The sequence below is a fragment of the Cucurbita pepo genome, chromosome 20, assembly GCF_057944985.1.
Source record: "Cucurbita pepo subsp. pepo isolate OVF chromosome 20, ASM5794498v1, whole genome shotgun sequence".
In the NCBI taxonomy this organism is placed as follows: Eukaryota; Viridiplantae; Streptophyta; class Magnoliopsida; order Cucurbitales; family Cucurbitaceae; genus Cucurbita; species Cucurbita pepo.
This window is the reverse complement of record NC_141817.1, coordinates 1317412-1334832: the sequence shown is the minus strand read 5'-3', so window position 1 is coordinate 1334832 and position 17421 is coordinate 1317412. Positions and strand designations below refer to the sequence as shown.

Below are 17421 nucleotides of genomic sequence, written 5' to 3'. Positions count from 1 at the left end.
TCACTCCCACGACACCCGACACCCGACACCCGCGTCACTATGAGAAACTCCCACCCCAACACCCGAGTCACGAGGGTCATGTCCTACGTAATATAAATGAAGCTACAACAATGTATCAAATGCAAAAGACCATAGAGCAAAATTGAAGTTGAAGCTGAATTGAATATCCAATAAAGAATATGGGAAAGAATTTGAAGTACACAGCAACAAAAAGAATGAACGCAATGAATTAGATAACACCAAGTTATTTAGCTGAGCCTTCAACCAAGCTCCAGAAAGGAAGTAAGGAGTCTGCAGACATGTCGATGCCCAAAAATCTAACCACCTCCGAAACTACACATCTAGTCATTCAAACCTCTGACCTCTTCGAGCTCCAAAACTACACATCTGACATTTGAACCTCCGCCCTCCTCGTGCTCGACGTGTCATCATTGTCCCAATTTGTTGTTCTGTAATAAGTTGCATACAGAATCAACTGGATCAACCCAGAGAGAGCTCCCAAACTGTTTGGAATCTGCAAAAAGAAACAAAAAAGTAAATAATACCATCGTCTTGATCGATACCATGTCGACAGGTTCGAGGCTTACCAAGACGTTCGGATCGAACTTGAGAAGAGCGTAAATGGCCCATACGATACCATTACAGAAGTTCGCGAGGGAGAGAGTAAACGGCATATACTTAACACTCTTCGTTTTGATCACAAGTCGCTGAAACGAAACACACAATCAAATCGAACGTATAATTAAGATGTTCATTGTAATATAATTGTAATATAACGAACGACGATGAACGGAGAGGTACCATGACGGTCAACGGAGAAGTATACATGCCAATGTTGAAGATAATGCATAAAATACCAACAAAGTAACTTCTACTAATGGTGGTGTGGAAAACGAGAAGCGTAATCAGGACGACAGCGGCGAAGAAGATCGATTCGATTAGAAGAACGATCAACATCTTCCTCTAAACAATTTCAAGAAAACAAGTTAGTTCGATTTCGAAACAGGGACGAAACGAAAAGAGAAACAATAAGAAATCTGTCTCGACTTACTCTCTTGATCCATGGAGAGTAAATAAAGAAGATGGAAACGTAGGCGAGCTCGATGAAGAAACCGATGCCGTTAATGGTAACGACGAGGATGCTGTCGGGATGAACGAAGGGCATTCCATAGAACACCCACATGGCGCAGTTGAGGATTGTGGCCAAGTAAGGGTCAGGCTTGAAATCCTCCACGGCCTTGCGCTTCACAATCTGAGAGAAAGTGGGGCTGCAAGGGTTTTGGTTGATATCAAGATTTAGCAATGAAAAAATGCAACTTTAGAGAAATAAAGAGAGATTAGAAGCTTACATTGGTGACATAAATAACCCAAAAGATATGACATTTCCTGAGAAAATAAATAAATGATAAACAAAGGGATGAAGTTGGTGCTATAATTTGATATGGATGGATGAATTTTGAATAGAGTTGTTACCTATAATGCCAATGACAGTTCTTGCTGCGGCTGTACTCACCATTGTGACGAAAAACAAAGCAAAGTTATGTTTATTATTATTTATTGTTCTTCTGCTTACCAGTTATGAGAGTGTTACATAGAACAGTGAAGGAATCACATGAACAAGGGAGGAAAAGATGCAACTTTTTAACTTTGGATTTTTTTTTCTCTTTTATTTGGTGGGTTTTGTCTGAGGTTGCTTGAAAATGAAAGTGGTCATGGGAGTTTATATATGAATTGTGTGGGAAGAGGGTGAAAATAAGGCTAAATTTGGGTGGTTGAATTTGAATAGGTTATGAGCTATTCTCAAGTTGTGAGTGATTATGATTGACTCAAGACTAAGTCAGTTTTTGGTATATTTTATTTTATGGATTAGATTGATATTTAGTTTCTAATTTTAGAATTTTCTTTTAAAGAAAATTTTAGTATTTGGATATGATTTAGATTTAAATGATTTAATTAAGGATGTTTTTAAAATCCACCAATAACAAATAACTTTATAAATTTCTTTTTATTTTTTTAGAAGAATTTTATCCTTATAGATGGTTTAGATTTGAATGTATATGGATATGGTTAAGATTTAAATGGTTTTTTTTAAAAAAAATTAGCAACTAATAAGTGTCCAATCCAATAATAGGAGATCAACCACAATAAACCAGATATTATACTCTAAGAGATCAGATGTGTAAGATCTCACAATTTAGAACTTACTTACTCTGTATAGATATTATACTATAAAGAGATCAGATGTGTAAGATCTTGGGTAAGATCTCACAATTTAGAACTTACTTACTCTGTATAGATATTATACTATAAAGAGATCAGATGTGTAAGATCTCACAATTTAGAACTTACTTACTCTGTATAGATATTATACTATACAGAGATCAGATGTGTAAGATCTTGGGTAAGATCTCACAATGTAGTCACCACAATATACCAGATATTATACTCTAAGATTTAGAATTTATTCTATGAGTAGACAATTTAGAACTTAACCAGATATTAGAACTTACTCTAAGTAGACAATTTAGAACTTACTCTGAGTAGATCTCACAATTTAGAACTTACTCTGAGTAGATCAGTAAGTAGACAATTTAGAACTTACTCTGAGTAGATCAAATGTAAGATCCCACACTCTAGAACTAAAAATAGGCTAGAGAGCATCTTAGCCAGCATTAAACTAGTTACGTATCGTGGTCGTTAGTCTGTTTGTTAGTAGGAGGTTTTCATACATCAATAATGTTTAGTTTCCTCTTCATCGTGTGTGACTCACATGTATTGGATGGTTCTTATAAAATAAAAAAAATATACGTATCCTATAAATTCATAATTTCGGATGAAGGAAGACAACATGATGTGTCAGATCATATAAGTTGTTTCGGATGAATGGAAGACAAAATGATGTGTCAGATCATATAAGTTGGATTTCATGTATTTAGTGTATATATTATTCACTGCGATGACATGTAAGTAAGGTGGATTTATGTACAGTTATTTTAAATCAGACAGACCCAAAATAGAAAGTTTTGTGGGTTTGAAAATTTTGGTAGCATTGGTTATGGAGATTGTGGTGTCGGCGGTTCTGCTGGCGGCGGTGGGGATGGGTGTGTTGGTGGTGATTCATGTTTGTACTGTGGGAAGGGCTTTGAGAGGAGAAGTGGGAAGGGCTTTGAGAGGAGAAGGGGAAGGGGTTTGGAGAAGTAATAATGGTAATGATTTAGATTTGGAGAAGCTTCCTTGTTATGAATACAAAAATGGGGGAAAACAGAGTGATTTGGAATGTGTGGTTTGTCTGGAGAGTTTCAAATTGGGGGAAACATGCAGATTGCTGCCCAATTGCAGCCATACCTTCCATGTCCGTTGCATTGATTCTTGGCTTTTGAACACACCCATTTGTCCCATTTGCAGAACTTCCACTGCTCTTCCAAAAATTGCCTTGGTTTCTGCAGACACGAGGTGACATTAATTGAATTTATTGAGACAGAGGGTGGGTGTTCTACAGCTGACGAGTGACAGCCGGTAAGTATTATGCCGCCGGGAGAGGTGGCCGGGAGGAAGTTGAAGTTCAGAGGAAGCGCCGCCGTCTGTAAGCGGCTTGGAAATGGTTACTGTACAGAATTTGGGAAAGAGGAGGGCCTAAGAAGAAGACGAAGTGGGGAAAGATAGAATTTTTTTATGCGACTGAAAATTTTTTATGCATGTGCGGCTCTTATTTCAACCATGGAAATGATACAAACTAATGATAATGTCCATTTATAAATTACCCTTTCAAAAGAGTTTCAAAAGGATTATATATAATCGGAAGGCACGAAACGATTTACATAGGAAAACATGACATGAATTGTGTAGTTGCAAGAGATGAATATAAAAGTTTAAGACTATGAAGGTATGCAAATAAAGACTGAAATTTACACAACTTGGTAAAAATATGAAGGGATATCATTTTTTGTATTCACCCAATTTCCTCCTACTCTAGTGACTAGTCGGGCAATTTGTCAACATTCCAACAACTGCCAACTCTTTCAAACATTTTTGACATTCCAACAACATTTCGGACATCTATTTGAAAAGACTCCATCGCAATGTTGATAATCTCGATGGATTCATGGTCTGTGACGACGACGACGACAACAACAACGACAAAAGAACACTGTTTTCTTCGGTGCCAAAGGTTTCAACGATTTTCCAATTATCTGATCTGAAAAGGTATCAGTGTTTTAGGCTTCTAAGCATGTTCATAATACCACGATTTACAAGAAGGATAGAAGACGTCGTAATCCCACCTTGGGGTCAAAAGACCTAGTTAACATAAGATCTTGAAAGATAAGAAACATACAAGACAACAAAAAAATCTTCTCATTTCTTCTCGGTATTGCTCTCCAATTCTCTCCGAAGCTGCAAGGAGAAGTCGTCATTGACATCATCATCATCCCAGTCGTCTTCCCACTGCTGTGTAATTTCCTTCCCTTCTTCTTTGACTTCCCATTCTGCAGTTCATATGATCATTCATCAAAAATGTCTATCAAACCCATAAAGAACAACTATAGAGATATCATAGAGTGTCATGGCGTTCTCCCATATCTATGATCACTCAGAAACTAACTGCCATAAACAATAAAAAGAAAACATGTGCCCCCCACCATCTCTCTCTAACAAGTTCATCTTCAAGTGGCAAAGATGCTTAGGAAATAATCCATTCATGTTAGCTAACAAGTTCATCTTCTAGTGGCAAAGATGCTCTCTAACAAGTTCATCTTCAAGAGCTCAAGACATAAAAAAAATTCAGATTCTGACAAAAGAGACAAGATATCAGCTAGAGTGTAAACATATCAACAGAAAACCACAGGACTCTAATCTCCTTCCTCAAAGCGCTGTTGCATTGCTCATGGGAGGATTCAAATGAAGCAGCAGAGCATGCTTCTTCACTCCCACCTGCAAAAGTGGGAGCCTATTTAACAAAAACTTCTACTTCTTCCCTAGAAGGCAGATCAAGGTCAATGCACATCCACCAATTGATTTACAGAAATTCAAAATGGTTGAACTGCAAAAGGATTTTGCCAACCATCCCACCAAGATCATCCCTTCAATTTTCTAATATACAACTAAAACCCCTAGTATTCTTGAGCACACAGTAATAAATAAAAACTTCTCAATTTGTGTGTATCATCCCAAATACCAGAAAATTTTTAATGCAGATAAAGGCTTCCCATGGACTTCCCGAATCCTAACAGTAGAATGTTAACCTCAGACATGGAAGGATATTCCTCTAAACCCAAAAGGCATGTAACTCTGGCATTTTTTTCTCTCTTACTAAAAGTTCTTTTTATTGATCATTATTATTAGTGTAATTGTATAGTATTACAACTCCAGCTCATTACGATTCTAATTGTATCAGATGGAAATGATATAAAATAGAGGTTATAGGCGAACAAGAAATATTTAGGGTGTGCTGATACAAATTAGTGAATGCTATTATTCCTATAGCAGTTATCAGTTATTAGCAAGTCGGTAACAGGACTACGCAAACCCTTATTGCATTCCCATTCTTTTGGCTGGAACATCAAACAAGTAAATGCGCATCGGCCAGCCATAAATAAGGAGAGGATTTCAAGCTGTACCTTCATTAATCTCAAACTCTTCGAACTCATCATCATCTTCAAAGAGGTCAATCTTAACTTCCTCAGTCGCGGTTTTGGTTTCGGTTGCCATCACAAAGTTTGAACTGCCTACGGATGTATTATTCAACAAAAATCAGCAATAATCACATTAATAAGTAAAAAAAAAAAAAAAAAAAAAAAAAAAAAAAAAAAAAAAAATTACAAACCAGAAGCAAAATTATGCTCCGCATGAGGATTAATTTGATTTACGGCGAGACGGAAATGTAATAAGATGCCTCATTATAAATGAGGAATTTATAATTGAATTTAGAATTAAATAACAAAGTACAATCTAGTGAAACCCTAACTTTTCCAATCTAAGATGCCAATCACACAAGAAACCAATAGTACAAAAAAAAAAAAAAAAAAAAAAAAAAAGAATCTGCGAGGGTCGGGTTGGGTCAAATATTTTGCAGAACCTCACAAGAAACATGTATCAACGTCATAAGAGAAACAAAATGCCTCGAAAAGAGTCAACATTAAAATCAAAGATGAACAAAAATCACGAAGTATTGCATAGTGAATAGAATACTTCTTCATTCATAAATGGGACAAAAAGATGGAAATAGCAAACACATCGAATCAGTACATCCGAATCGAAATATGTGAGTGCAAGTCAAATTACTGAGAACTCCAAAGAAAATTACAGATCTAAACAAAGATTCCTAGAATTACAAGAATGCAAATCGATTTAGATTTTAGAGATGAACAGTACAGAAGATTACCTTTGTTCAATTAGGACGTGGAGATGAGAGAAACGAAAAGCAAGGGGAAGACTCGAGAGAGAGAGTGAACAAGATGAACCAACTGAAAAATTTTATTGTTTCCAAATATGAAATTTTCGCCCTAATTATCAGGTCACGACCCAGAGATCTTGTGTTCGAATCTCAGGATTTTCACTTGCTTTTAATTTTTCTCTTCTTTTAAATTACTCGGAGATACTCTCATTTTAACAAAATTCTTCATTTACTTTTTTGTTTTTTTTTTTTATATTTTCTTTAATTCCAGTTTTTTTTTTTTTTTTTTTTTTTTTTTTTTGGATTGGGTTATATATATATATATATATACTCACCTCCAATACAAGCACATTATTAATATAAATTATATAACATTTACAAATAAACATTAATATTAATTGGAATCTTAGAAAAGTATATATTTCTGAATATAAAGTATGGTTTTATATACAAGTATATCACACTATTTTGTATTTTCTACACAAATAAGACCAAACGAGCTCTTCTAAAAATCGAGCTCAATTACAAAACTAACCTCCACAATATACCAAAAATTAACCAACATTCAAATTTTGTAAGCTAATCACCAAACACGAACAGAGCGCTCTTGATCCACCGCCGAGTTCACACCCACATCGTTTTCCCTAAACTTGTGCAGAATCTTCAGCAGCGATCGAGCCTTCTTCCCCGCCGCCGCACTTCCCTCCGTTACAATTGAATAAAGCGACCCCGCAATGGACCGATCTCCGGCCAGCGTCGCCACCACCTCCTCGCCGCCGTGGTTGCACAGAGAACGCAGCGCCGAAACGCAGTACTCTTTTCCAGGCGACGAAGTTGCGGAATTCAGAGTTCTTATTAGCAGAGGCAGAGCTGAGGCGTGAAGAATCGTATTGCTTCCTTCTGAACTCTCCGCCAACGCTGCTATTACTGCAAGTGAATCGGAAATCAACTCGTCGTTGACGGAGGTGGCGATTATGTCGATTAGAATTGGGACGACGCCGGAATTAAGAACGGTTTTGTTGTTTTTGGGGTACAGTAAGAGTCCGAAAATGGCAACCACTGCGTTTTTTTTCCCACAAGTTGTTCCTTCCTTAATGAGCTCGATTAGCCCTGTAATGGCGTCCGGCATTTCGCCGATCAATTTCCGGTACTCCTTCACCGACGAGAGGTAGAACAATGTCGCGGCTGCTAATTGACGAGATTCCAAACAAAACCCAGATTTTAAAACAGAGAGAATAGGCGTCAAACCTCCATTTTCCACCACTAAAATCTTCCCAGTCGAATGCTTTGAAAGCTTCAACACGGCAGCAATGGCGTTTTCCTGCGTGGATTTGTCCAAAGACGAAAGAAGATTCAACAATGGTGGAATTATACCCACTTTAATCAAACAAGACCGATTGAAAATGTTCGATTTCGCCAACAAACGAATCTCATAAGCCGCTTTGTTCTTCTCCGTATCCGTTCCAAAAACCAGTCGCCGGAGAAGATACTCCGATGAGAATTTCATCGCTTCTGCAGCAGCCGGACTCCCCGGAATTATAGTTCGAGTTATATCATGAGATCTGGCGTTGAATTTAGCCAAATAAATCCCATTGTCGACGCAAAATTGATGGATTAACTTCTTGAGACTCGTATTCGGAACCAGTTCTGAGCTCGTGAGCCTCTCCCCTGTTTTGGGGCAGAGCAAATTCCCGGCGGAAAGCCATTTCTGAATCGAAGCTCGATCGTATGTCTGTCCAGTAGATACAGTAACAGGATCAATCATGAGCTCAAGCGAAATTGGGCATCGAAAATCTTGTGGGTTTAAACAACTGAGCGTCTCGGGATTGCATTTAATATCCGTTTGATTTTTGTCCCAAAAATCCAGAGCTTCGAACAGAGTTAATCTGCTGTAGCTCATAAAACCCACCAAACTGCTCAGAATCTGAACGTCTCGTTCTTTCAAATCCGAATATTGAAAATCAATCTCCTCCTCCAAGAACTTGATCTCTTTATTACAATCACTCCATCTTCGAATTTCGAGGTAGCTAAGAACTCGTTTAATGGCGGTCAAATCCGGTTCAATCCCTTTTTCAAACTGCAGCAAAATGGATTGAAGTCGCTTCATCATCAGTTCATCATCTTTATCCAGTCCAAATTTCGAAATTCGTGCTTGTTTCACAACTAGTTCAACCAATTCCTTCACTTCATCGCTAGTATCAATCCGATTCAATGGCAGTACATCCAGAGCCGTAGCGAGCGCCCGAATCAAAACCCAAAACTGAGTGGCAACGAATTGGGATTTCATTAATATCCAAATCTTCGCATTCGAACGCGAGCAATCTTCAAACAAGAACAAGATTTTTTGAAACGTGAGATGAAGTTCTGAAAAACAGAGCACAACAGAATCCGGAAGAACATCAGACATGTCGCGAAGCTCCTCGAAGAATATCAATAAGATTCCGATTTGTCGAATCGTTTCTCGAGCGTTTCGTTTTTGTGTCACGAATGTTTTCAGTTGGTGATTGCATATTTGACGGCAGAGATCGATCAACGAAGCCAAAAGGGTCGCCGGAGAAATTGCTTCGCATGGATGAACCGCCGGAAAAGTCAGAATCCGACGATCGGAGCTTTTGGAATTTTGAAACATTGAAGAATTCAAAAAATGAAAAAAAATCTTCGTTTTGTAACAGAAAATTCTGGAGAAGAAGTACGAAATTTAAAAGACGGAGAATCATAGAGTGGGGATTTTTCAAGTTTCAACCGAAAGGAAAAGGACGGAGGTGGGTTTGATTTGCTGCGAAAAATATGTACACGTGGAGGGTTCTTGTTGGACATGTGTAGCTTCCTGGATCCTGCTCGGTTTCGGGTTCGGGTTTTTAGTCAGGTACGGATAATTGTGGGCTCCACAAACCGACCTAGCAACGTGGACCAATGAAATGGCGACATGTTACTTGCGGCAAAGGTATTGTCAGCTTGGTCTACGCAACGTCAGATCCGACTCGTGGCTGGACGCGTGTTTAGCTCACCTCAATTGAAATCTTATCTTCCGAAAATTAAAAAAAATCTAAATTTAACAACATAATTTAAATATTAAAGAAAATAATACTAATAATAGTCAAGGGGTTTTTATTTTATTTTATTTTATTTAAGGTTATCCTCAAAATATTATATGATATTATAATTGTCATGAGTGAATTTAAAGCTACCTTTCCTGAAGGGAAATAAGCTTACATTTCCTTTTCGTATTTGAACTTTCCAGAATTTTTCATTTTTTCTAATATTCTTAAAAAAAAAAAATCATTTAAAAAGACTAATATTTTTGTAATTTCGAAAGGAATATAACTCAATAATTAATATGTTAAATTATTATTATTATTTTAATTTTTTTTTTCATATATTTCAATCAAATTAATAACTATTATTTTTATTTTTATTATATATATATATATATATATATATATATTAATTTCAACGTAAATATAATTCAATATTTTTTCAGATTTAAAAGTGAATTTTTTGTTTTTTAAAAAACAAAACTAATTAAATAATGAAAGTAATAAGGAAAATGTGACACGAGAATCTTGGTATACAGAAACGAATATGGGTTAGTATATACTCGTGAGGAGTATTGACTTGAAACAGTGCATGTTTTAGTTTCTTATAAACTAAATTCATAAAATATACTTCTTTTTTTTTAATTTAAACATTAATTTTTTTTTAAAATATCTGTAAATTTTCAAAAAATTTATTAATACTTTAAAAAAATATTATAAACTTTAAAAGTACCTTTAAATTTATTTTTAAAATTAAAAAAAAACATATTTAAATTTATTTTAAAACTTAAAAATACTGTTTTTTAGTTATAGATGATGTATTTGGTGTAGACAGACGCTTTTTGTCTATATATTGAGACGCTTTTTGTCTATATATTGAGACGCTTTTTGTCTATATATTGAACGTAAACTTTTTTATAAAGGTTAAATGATGTTAATAATACCTTTAAAATTGCATAACCTTATATTTAAACACCGTACTAATTAATTAATATTGTCAAAATATTTTGAATTTTTAAAAAATTTAAAGAGTATTAGTATTTTTGAAATATAATAATATATATATATATATATATATATATATATATATATATATATATATATATATTTTTTTTTGAAATTTAAGGATTTTTTTAGATAAAAAAAAAAGCATAGATATTTTTATTAAATTAGTTTTTTTTTTTTATATATTATTAAATATAAAACGAAATAATGTGAAAAGAAAGAAGAGGGAGGTGTCGGCAGGTAATGAGTAGGATATATTAAATCATACGTGGTTTTAAGTGCTTAATTATTTATAATTTAATCATAAAAGCATATATTAAAAGCTTCGGGTAATAGTTAGTATTCAAATGATTAATTAATTTCAATTTATTGGTTCCTCAATTTGTCAAAGGACAGCTAGCTACCTCGTTGCATTTATTCATTATTTCTCATTTTAATTTTTAATATTCTCATGTTCCAAATTTCAAATTTTTTTTTTTAATAGATTCATATTATGTGGCCATGACGTTATCATCATCAATAAATTAATATATTATTATTATTATTATTATTATTAATGAGACAAGATATTCAAGTAATAGGACGTAGCCGCTGAATTTGGCAGCATTGATTTGATAACGACATAATTTTCCTAAATATAAATAAATAATAATAAAACTATATTGTAAATTCATATTTCTAAGGAATCTATAATTTTTTAAATAATTTATTTATTTTGTAGGAATTTTTTTTATGGATAATTAGAAATATTTGGATAGCTACTCTTGTTTCTTAGGATTTGTATACTTATATATATATTTTTGTTTGTATTGATTTAATATTTATTTTTATATCCATTTATTTGGTATGTTATTTAGTGGATTCCATATATTAATTTGAGATTTTATCAAATATTAATACTATAATAATTTCAAATTTTCTTTTGGACTTTTCCCTTTATATAATGTATAAAAAAAAATATCCGTTTTTCAAATCAATTTATAATAATATCTAAAAGGAGATATATAAATAAACTGAGATTATCTCAGACTGATATCGAGAATAGAATAACTAAAAAATAATTTAGAAAAATTAAAATTTATTGCTTGATGTATGAACTTAAAATCGAAACTCTAATTGAGTTATTGTAAAACCCAGGCCCACCGCTAGCAAATATTGTCCTTTTTGAGCTTTTTCTCTCGGGCTTCCACTCAAAGTTTTTAAAACGCGTCTGCTAGGAGAATATTTCCACACCCTTAGAAATGGTGGTTTGTTCTCCTCCCCAACCAATGTGGGATATCACAATCTACCCCCCTTCGGGGCCTAGCGTCCTCACTGGCACTCTTTCCTTCCTCCGATCGATGTGGGACCACTCCCAAATGAGGAGGAGAACAAAACACAATTTATAAGGGTGTGGAAACCTTCCCCTAGTGGACGCATTTTAAAGTCTTGAGAGGAATCCCGAAAGGGAAAGCCCGAAGAGAACAATATCTGCTAGCGGTGGATCTAGGTCGGTTATAAATGGTATCAGAGCCAGACACCGGACGATGTGCTAGCCTTCTCGCTGTTCCCCGAAGGGGTTAGACACGAGGCGGTTTGCAGGCGAGGACGCTGGGCCCTGAAGGGGGGTGGATTGTGATGTCCCACATTGGTTGAGGAGGAGAACAAACCACCATTTATAAGGGTGTGGAAACCTTCCCCTAGCAGACGCGCCTTGAGGGGAAGCTCGAAAGTGAAAGCCCAAAGAAGATAATATCTGCTAGCGGTGGACCTGGGTTGTTACCGTCATTTAGAAGTATTTAGTGAAAAAAATATGAAGAAGGTTAAAATTTCATGAAAAAAATGATTTCGCTATTGGCCAATTTTCAGTTCGTTTTCCATCGAGATATCATTGACGATTTTTTTGTTCATATTGTCGGGTAGTCTCGAAAAAATACTTTCTCTTTTTAATATCTTAATATTTTGATAGAATATCGTACTGAAACTCGACAATTGTTCGAAAATAATATATTCGTTTCGTGAGATTTAGGGAGCATCTGTTGAAAGGTAAAAGAAAGACAGAGAAATTAATCCATACAACTCACCTTGAACATAACACAAAACAAGCCTTTTGTCGATTTCATGATGTTGTTATGGCAGCGAGCAGTACGAGGCAAGGGAAAATCACATACTCTAAATCCACCACTCTCATTTCATGCATTCAAACTTTCAACCCTTTTAAGATCCTTCCATTTTCTTCCCCCAAACTTCTTCAACTTCACTATAAAATGCACCCATTGTATCAAATCCATCACTCAACACACTTATAAACCCTTCAAAAAATGGCCTTTCAAAACGACACCATCGTCACCGACCATACTCGACCCATCACAATCCTTCAAAATGGCGCCTCTTTTGTGCCAACATTTCCAGATTGCTACGTCAATATTGATGAAGAATTTCCTGGTAATATACATTAAAAGTCATCTCACGAACACAAAATTATAATTCGTTATTAACGATTATTTTAATGATGTGATTAAATAAATAGGGGAGGCACATGTGTATAAGCAAGAGAAGGTCATATTCCAAGGCAAATCCCAGTATCAAGATTTTTTTGTTTTTCAGGTTTTTTTTTATTTTATTTTATATGTATATATAATTTTCTTGAATTTATTGTTATTATTGACTAATTTTTACTGATTTTTTTTTTTTTTTTTTTTAATTAAATTTGAGTCACAAACATATGGGAAGATTGCTATATTGGATGGCTGCCTTCAGCTAACAGAGAAGGATGAGTGTTCTTATCAAGAAATGCTCACTCATCTCCCACTCTGTTCTATTCCCAATCCCAAAAAGGTTCTTTTTTTTCTTCTTATATATATATATATATATATAAATGACGGTTAACTGACTAATCGTTACTTATAGGTTTTGTTGATTGGAGGCGGGGATGGAGGAATTCTTCGAGAAATATCTCGACATACTTCCGTTGAGCAAATTGACATTTGTGAGCTTGACGAAATGGTGATAAACGTGAGTACATGGTTTAAATTGATATAATTATTAGTTTTGAGTTTTAATTCATACGACCCAAAATTTAGCAAAAACAATTTTTTAGTAAAAATAAGTGATCTCACATGATCTATCGCTCAACCTTCACTTTTTGGAGCTTTCTCTGCTCGATCGGTAAGTCGTTGATGTTTCCAGCTTTGTGGCTAACAATGGCATTAGGTTTAACAAACTTACGAGACAAGAACAGGCATGGATGAAATTATGAGTGTTTTACCTTCAGGTTTACAAGGAGTTTTTCCCGGACATTGCCATTGGGTACGTGGATCCTCGTGTGAATGTACACATAGGCGAAGGTAGGAAACAGAAAACTACATGTCGTTCGAGGAGTGTTGTCGGGTTTTGTGTTTCGTAAAGTTGTCTAACTGTCGTAAACGTTGTTGTTATTTCAGGTGTGGCCTTCATCAAGTCTGTTCCTCCAGGCACCTATGATGCTATCATAATTGATGCATTTCGAGGGATGGGTATGTGATTTTTCACTCATTCTTCACAAAAACTGCGAACAAAGAACTGAAGTTAACAAACATGGCAGCAAACAAATCTTTGATAATGAAATATCATAATTTTTACCTTAAAGAGAAGCTGAAGCCATTGTTGAATGTGGATATCAGGAGCTTATGCAACCGAGCTTTCGGACGAAGACTTCCTTAAGTCGATCGCTAAGGCTCTGAAGCCGGGTGGAGTACTGTCGGCTCAAGCAGACAGCGTGTGGATCAAGAATTTCACCATGGAAGACACCATAACTCGCTGTCGTAACATCTTCAAGGGCTCTGTAAACTACGCTTGGACCTCTGTTCCTTCATATCCAAGGCAAACCAACCAAAACCAAAACCAATAATTCTTTACTTTTATGTTTCTGCACAATCTGTAGTTTTCTGATGGTTCCTTTCCAAATTCAGTGGGGCAATCGGCTTCGTGCTCTGTTCGACCAACGGTCCTTCGGTCGTCGACTTCAAACACCCGGTGAACCAGTTGGACCCAGAAAATTTTGGTGTTGCAAATGGACCCCCCAAGTTCTATAACTCAGAGGTGGTTCCCTTGGTTCATATTTGTTCATAAGCCTATGCTATTCATGTCACTTCTAAGTTCTAACTAATTGCCTATGTTTTGCTGTTTAGATCCATACTGCTGCCTTTTGTCTTCCTACGTTCGCTAAGTCGAAGATGGGTTCTACGTATGCATGAGAAACTCGGAGCTATAGGTATAAGAACATGCAAGTGTGTTGCATTCTATCAATAAGAGAAGTCCTATATAGCCTATACTAAAGTGTAGCAAAATCAGTGCTTACTGAACTGTAGGATGAAGGAAATTGTTGTCATTTCTAATATAAATGAATGTATCGTTCTATCACAATGGGAGATGTCTGATTTCAAGATCTTTTGGTTGCATAGACTTTATACAAAGATAATGAGGTAGAAAAAAATAGACAAACAGAAACACTAGAACTCCGAGGTCAGCTTCTTCGCCAACAGCTGGTCGACGAGGGTTAGCCCAGTATATCTGGCTTGTGCACCACATGGAATATAGTGTAGCTACTACTATAATAAGCTTAACCGACTGATACGATTGTTTAGGAATCGACTTCGCGGACTTCACTCTGTGTCGTAAAGAAGCATGAATTGAATGGTATATTTTGAGGGCATGCTTAACGTTTAAGAAAACTCTAATGACAAACGAAGTAAATGAATATAATTGGTATCCACGAACCTGTTAATGTAAACAAAGCCGCCAATTAAGCAAGTGCACAAGAATCCAATCACCATAACAGCATCTGGGTTGATTGGTGCTCGGTTCTCCCACCAACCAGTGCTCAATATCCAAGTGTACATCGTTGAATGCCCGTTTTCCTGCAAATTTGACGATACAGATATAATAGTACAACCATCTTGTTTAATCACATAGCACAAAACAGGCAAGAACAATCCCACTTCATATGATATAGGTATCAACCCAAGCCCACCGCTAGCAGATATTGTCCTCTTTGAGCTTTCTTTTTTGGGCTTCCCCTTAAGGTTTTAAAACACGTCCACTAGAGAGGTTTCCACACCCTTCTAAGAAATGCTTCTTTCCATTCTCCAACCGATGTGAGACTTCACAATCCACCTCCTAGGCCCAACATCCTCGCTGGCACACCGCCTGGTGTCTAGCTCTGATACCATTTGTAACAGCCCAAGCCCACTGCTAACAAATATTGTCTTCTTTTGACTTTTCCTTCCGGGCTTTTCCTCAAGGTTTTAAAACGCGTCCAGTAGAGAGAGGTTTCCGTACGCTTGTAAGGAATGTTTCGTTCCCCTCTCCAATCGATGTGGGACCTCACAATCCACCCCTTTAGGGGCCCAGCATCCTCGCTGGCACACCGCCCCGTGTCTGGCTCTGATACCATTTGTAACAGCTTAAGCCCACTGCTAGTGGATATTGTCCTCTCTTTAAGGTTTTCCCTTTCGAACTTCCCCTCGGCGCTTCAAAACGCGTTCACTAGGGAGAGGTTTCCACACCCTTATAAGGAATGCTTCATTCCCCCTCTCCAACCGATGTGGTACCTCACAATACAACTTAAAGAAAGCTGAACATTGATGAACTAATTGATCAAAGACAAGAAATATCAATTGTACTTCTCATCTCAACAGAGAACGTTCATCAACTAACTTGTTAATACAACAAAGATCTCAAACTTCATTAACAAGATAGTAATAACGAGGTGTATTTTCTCTTGCACCCTCCTAGATAATAAGAAAACTTCTATTTTAACCCACGTCACATCACATCTCTTCATAAAAGGTGCTTTACCAGAGGAGATGCTTCATTTAGCAGCATTATTATATTATATCAAGCAAGAATATTTCTTTTAAAAATGATTCAATAACTTATGGAGGCAGAAAGGTTGGTAATGGGGCAATTCAAATTCTTGATGTAAAGCTTACCTCAAACAAATGGTCAAGAAAGAAGTGTGAAAAAGAACCAGCCGAGATTAACAACAAGCATTGCCTTCTATTAAGAGATACCTACATCATTAGAGCAAAATGAACAGGATGAAGGTTAAGGTTAAATATTTCAACACAATCTTATAAAGGATTGACAAAATTTTTCCATTTCTTTTCACGAGATGCAGGAAACTCATAAACATATCAATTGACAAACGCATTTGCTACTAAAAGAAAGACAGAGTTCTACAAAAATCATATCATCATACTTGCAATCAATCCACCCGAGCATAACTTGAGAATCATCTTACAATAAAGAAAAACAAAATGTAATAAATCATAACAAAATCAAGCCATAAGAACAAGTGAGAGAGATTATGTAAAAAAACGAGAGACCTAATTAGATTGTCCACACAAGTTCTGCAGATTCACTACAATGATCCAAAAATCAAAAACAGAATTTCAAAACCTCCCCAATCGACGAAAGGACGAACCGATCGAGTGAAATGACTCACCCCAAAGACGGAATCGAGAAGGCCCTTGTGGAGTAGAACAGAGGAGAGCCAGGCGTAGAAGAGGCAAAGAGGAAGACCCAGAATGAGGATGTAAAAGACAGGGTGATGGATGGCGTCGGGAACTGAAGATCCTGAGAAACCGAGAACAGAGGATAGCCATTCGGAGAAGGAGCCAATGTCGGGGCCGAAGAAGGCGTTGATGGTGTAAATGAGAGTATGATGGGGACTGAATCTGCCGTCGCTGAGACTCATCAGACCCATGCCTGAGCCCATGGCGTAGAGCATGTGCGGTCCAGGTCCAGGCATGGTTCGGTCTCCAACAATCACAGCCGCCGCCCAAGTTTGATAGAATGCCACTTCTAACTAGAGCTGAGGGGAACGGAAGCCGTTGACTCCCCCTCGCCGGACTTTTTTCCATCCATCCTTTTGGGCTTTTGAGCTTTTGGGCTTTTCGGAAGCTGTTGGGCTTTTGGGCTTTTCGGAAGCTGTTGGGCTTTTGGGCTTTTTCGGAAAGCTGTTGGGCT

At 36.5% G+C, this 17421-nt stretch overlaps 5 protein-coding genes and 1 long non-coding RNA gene across 7 annotated transcripts; 1 reads left to right on the top strand and 5 right to left on the bottom strand.

Annotated features, from left to right (window-relative positions):
• Positions 1-18: 18 nt before the first annotated feature.
• Positions 19-1527, bottom strand: LOC111783625 (bidirectional sugar transporter SWEET5-like). Its single transcript, XM_023664543.2, has 6 exons — positions 1474-1527; positions 1350-1386; positions 1052-1268; positions 802-963; positions 588-707; positions 19-514 (listed from the first exon to the last, which is right to left on the bottom strand). The coding sequence occupies exons 1-6, from the start codon at positions 1514-1516 to the stop codon at positions 380-382; spliced, it is 714 nt and encodes a 237-aa protein (XP_023520311.2). The 5' UTR covers positions 1517-1527; the 3' UTR covers positions 19-379.
• A 2623-nt stretch (positions 1528-4150) lies between these two features.
• LOC111782564 (protein DELETION OF SUV3 SUPPRESSOR 1(I)) lies at positions 4151-6539 on the bottom strand. 2 transcript variants are annotated; one of them, XM_023663338.2, is made up of 3 exons: positions 6380-6539; positions 5616-5723; positions 4151-4484 (listed from the first exon to the last, which is right to left on the bottom strand). In XM_023663338.2, the coding sequence occupies exons 2-3, from the start codon at positions 5704-5706 to the stop codon at positions 4354-4356; spliced, it is 222 nt and encodes a 73-aa protein (XP_023519106.1). In that variant the 5' UTR covers positions 5707-5723; positions 6380-6539; the 3' UTR covers positions 4151-4353. The 2 variants fall into 2 exon arrangements, with proteins under 2 accessions (XP_023519106.1, XP_023519107.1); XM_023663339.2 differs by having other exon boundaries at positions 5616-5719; positions 6380-6533.
• A 236-nt stretch (positions 6540-6775) lies between these two features.
• Positions 6776-9261, bottom strand: LOC111783067 (U-box domain-containing protein 19). The gene has a single exon (XM_087120427.1). The coding sequence runs from the start codon at positions 9018-9020 to the stop codon at positions 6975-6977; it is 2046 nt and encodes a 681-aa protein (XP_086976553.1). The 5' UTR covers positions 9021-9261; the 3' UTR covers positions 6776-6974.
• Positions 9262-12531: 3270 nt separating this feature from the next.
• LOC111783151 (spermidine synthase 1) lies at positions 12532-14814 on the top strand. Its single transcript, XM_023664051.2, has 9 exons — positions 12532-12855; positions 12941-13017; positions 13126-13248; positions 13321-13425; positions 13685-13757; positions 13854-13925; positions 14073-14271; positions 14361-14490; positions 14580-14814. Exons 1-9 carry the CDS (start codon positions 12732-12734, stop codon positions 14643-14645), a joined length of 969 nt encoding a protein of 322 aa, XP_023519819.2. The 5' UTR covers positions 12532-12731; the 3' UTR covers positions 14646-14814.
• LOC147786359 (uncharacterized) lies at positions 13415-14172 on the bottom strand. Its single transcript, XR_015414704.1, has 2 exons — positions 14032-14172; positions 13415-13957 (listed from the first exon to the last, which is right to left on the bottom strand). It is a non-coding gene; the product is annotated as an uncharacterized LOC147786359 (long non-coding RNA).
• Positions 14762-17385, bottom strand: LOC111783152 (uncharacterized). Its single transcript, XM_023664052.2, has 4 exons — positions 16898-17385; positions 16383-16463; positions 15169-15308; positions 14762-15058 (listed from the first exon to the last, which is right to left on the bottom strand). Exons 1-4 carry the CDS (start codon positions 17201-17203, stop codon positions 14809-14811), a joined length of 777 nt encoding a protein of 258 aa, XP_023519820.2. The 5' UTR covers positions 17204-17385; the 3' UTR covers positions 14762-14808.
• Positions 17386-17421: the final 36 nt, after the last annotated feature.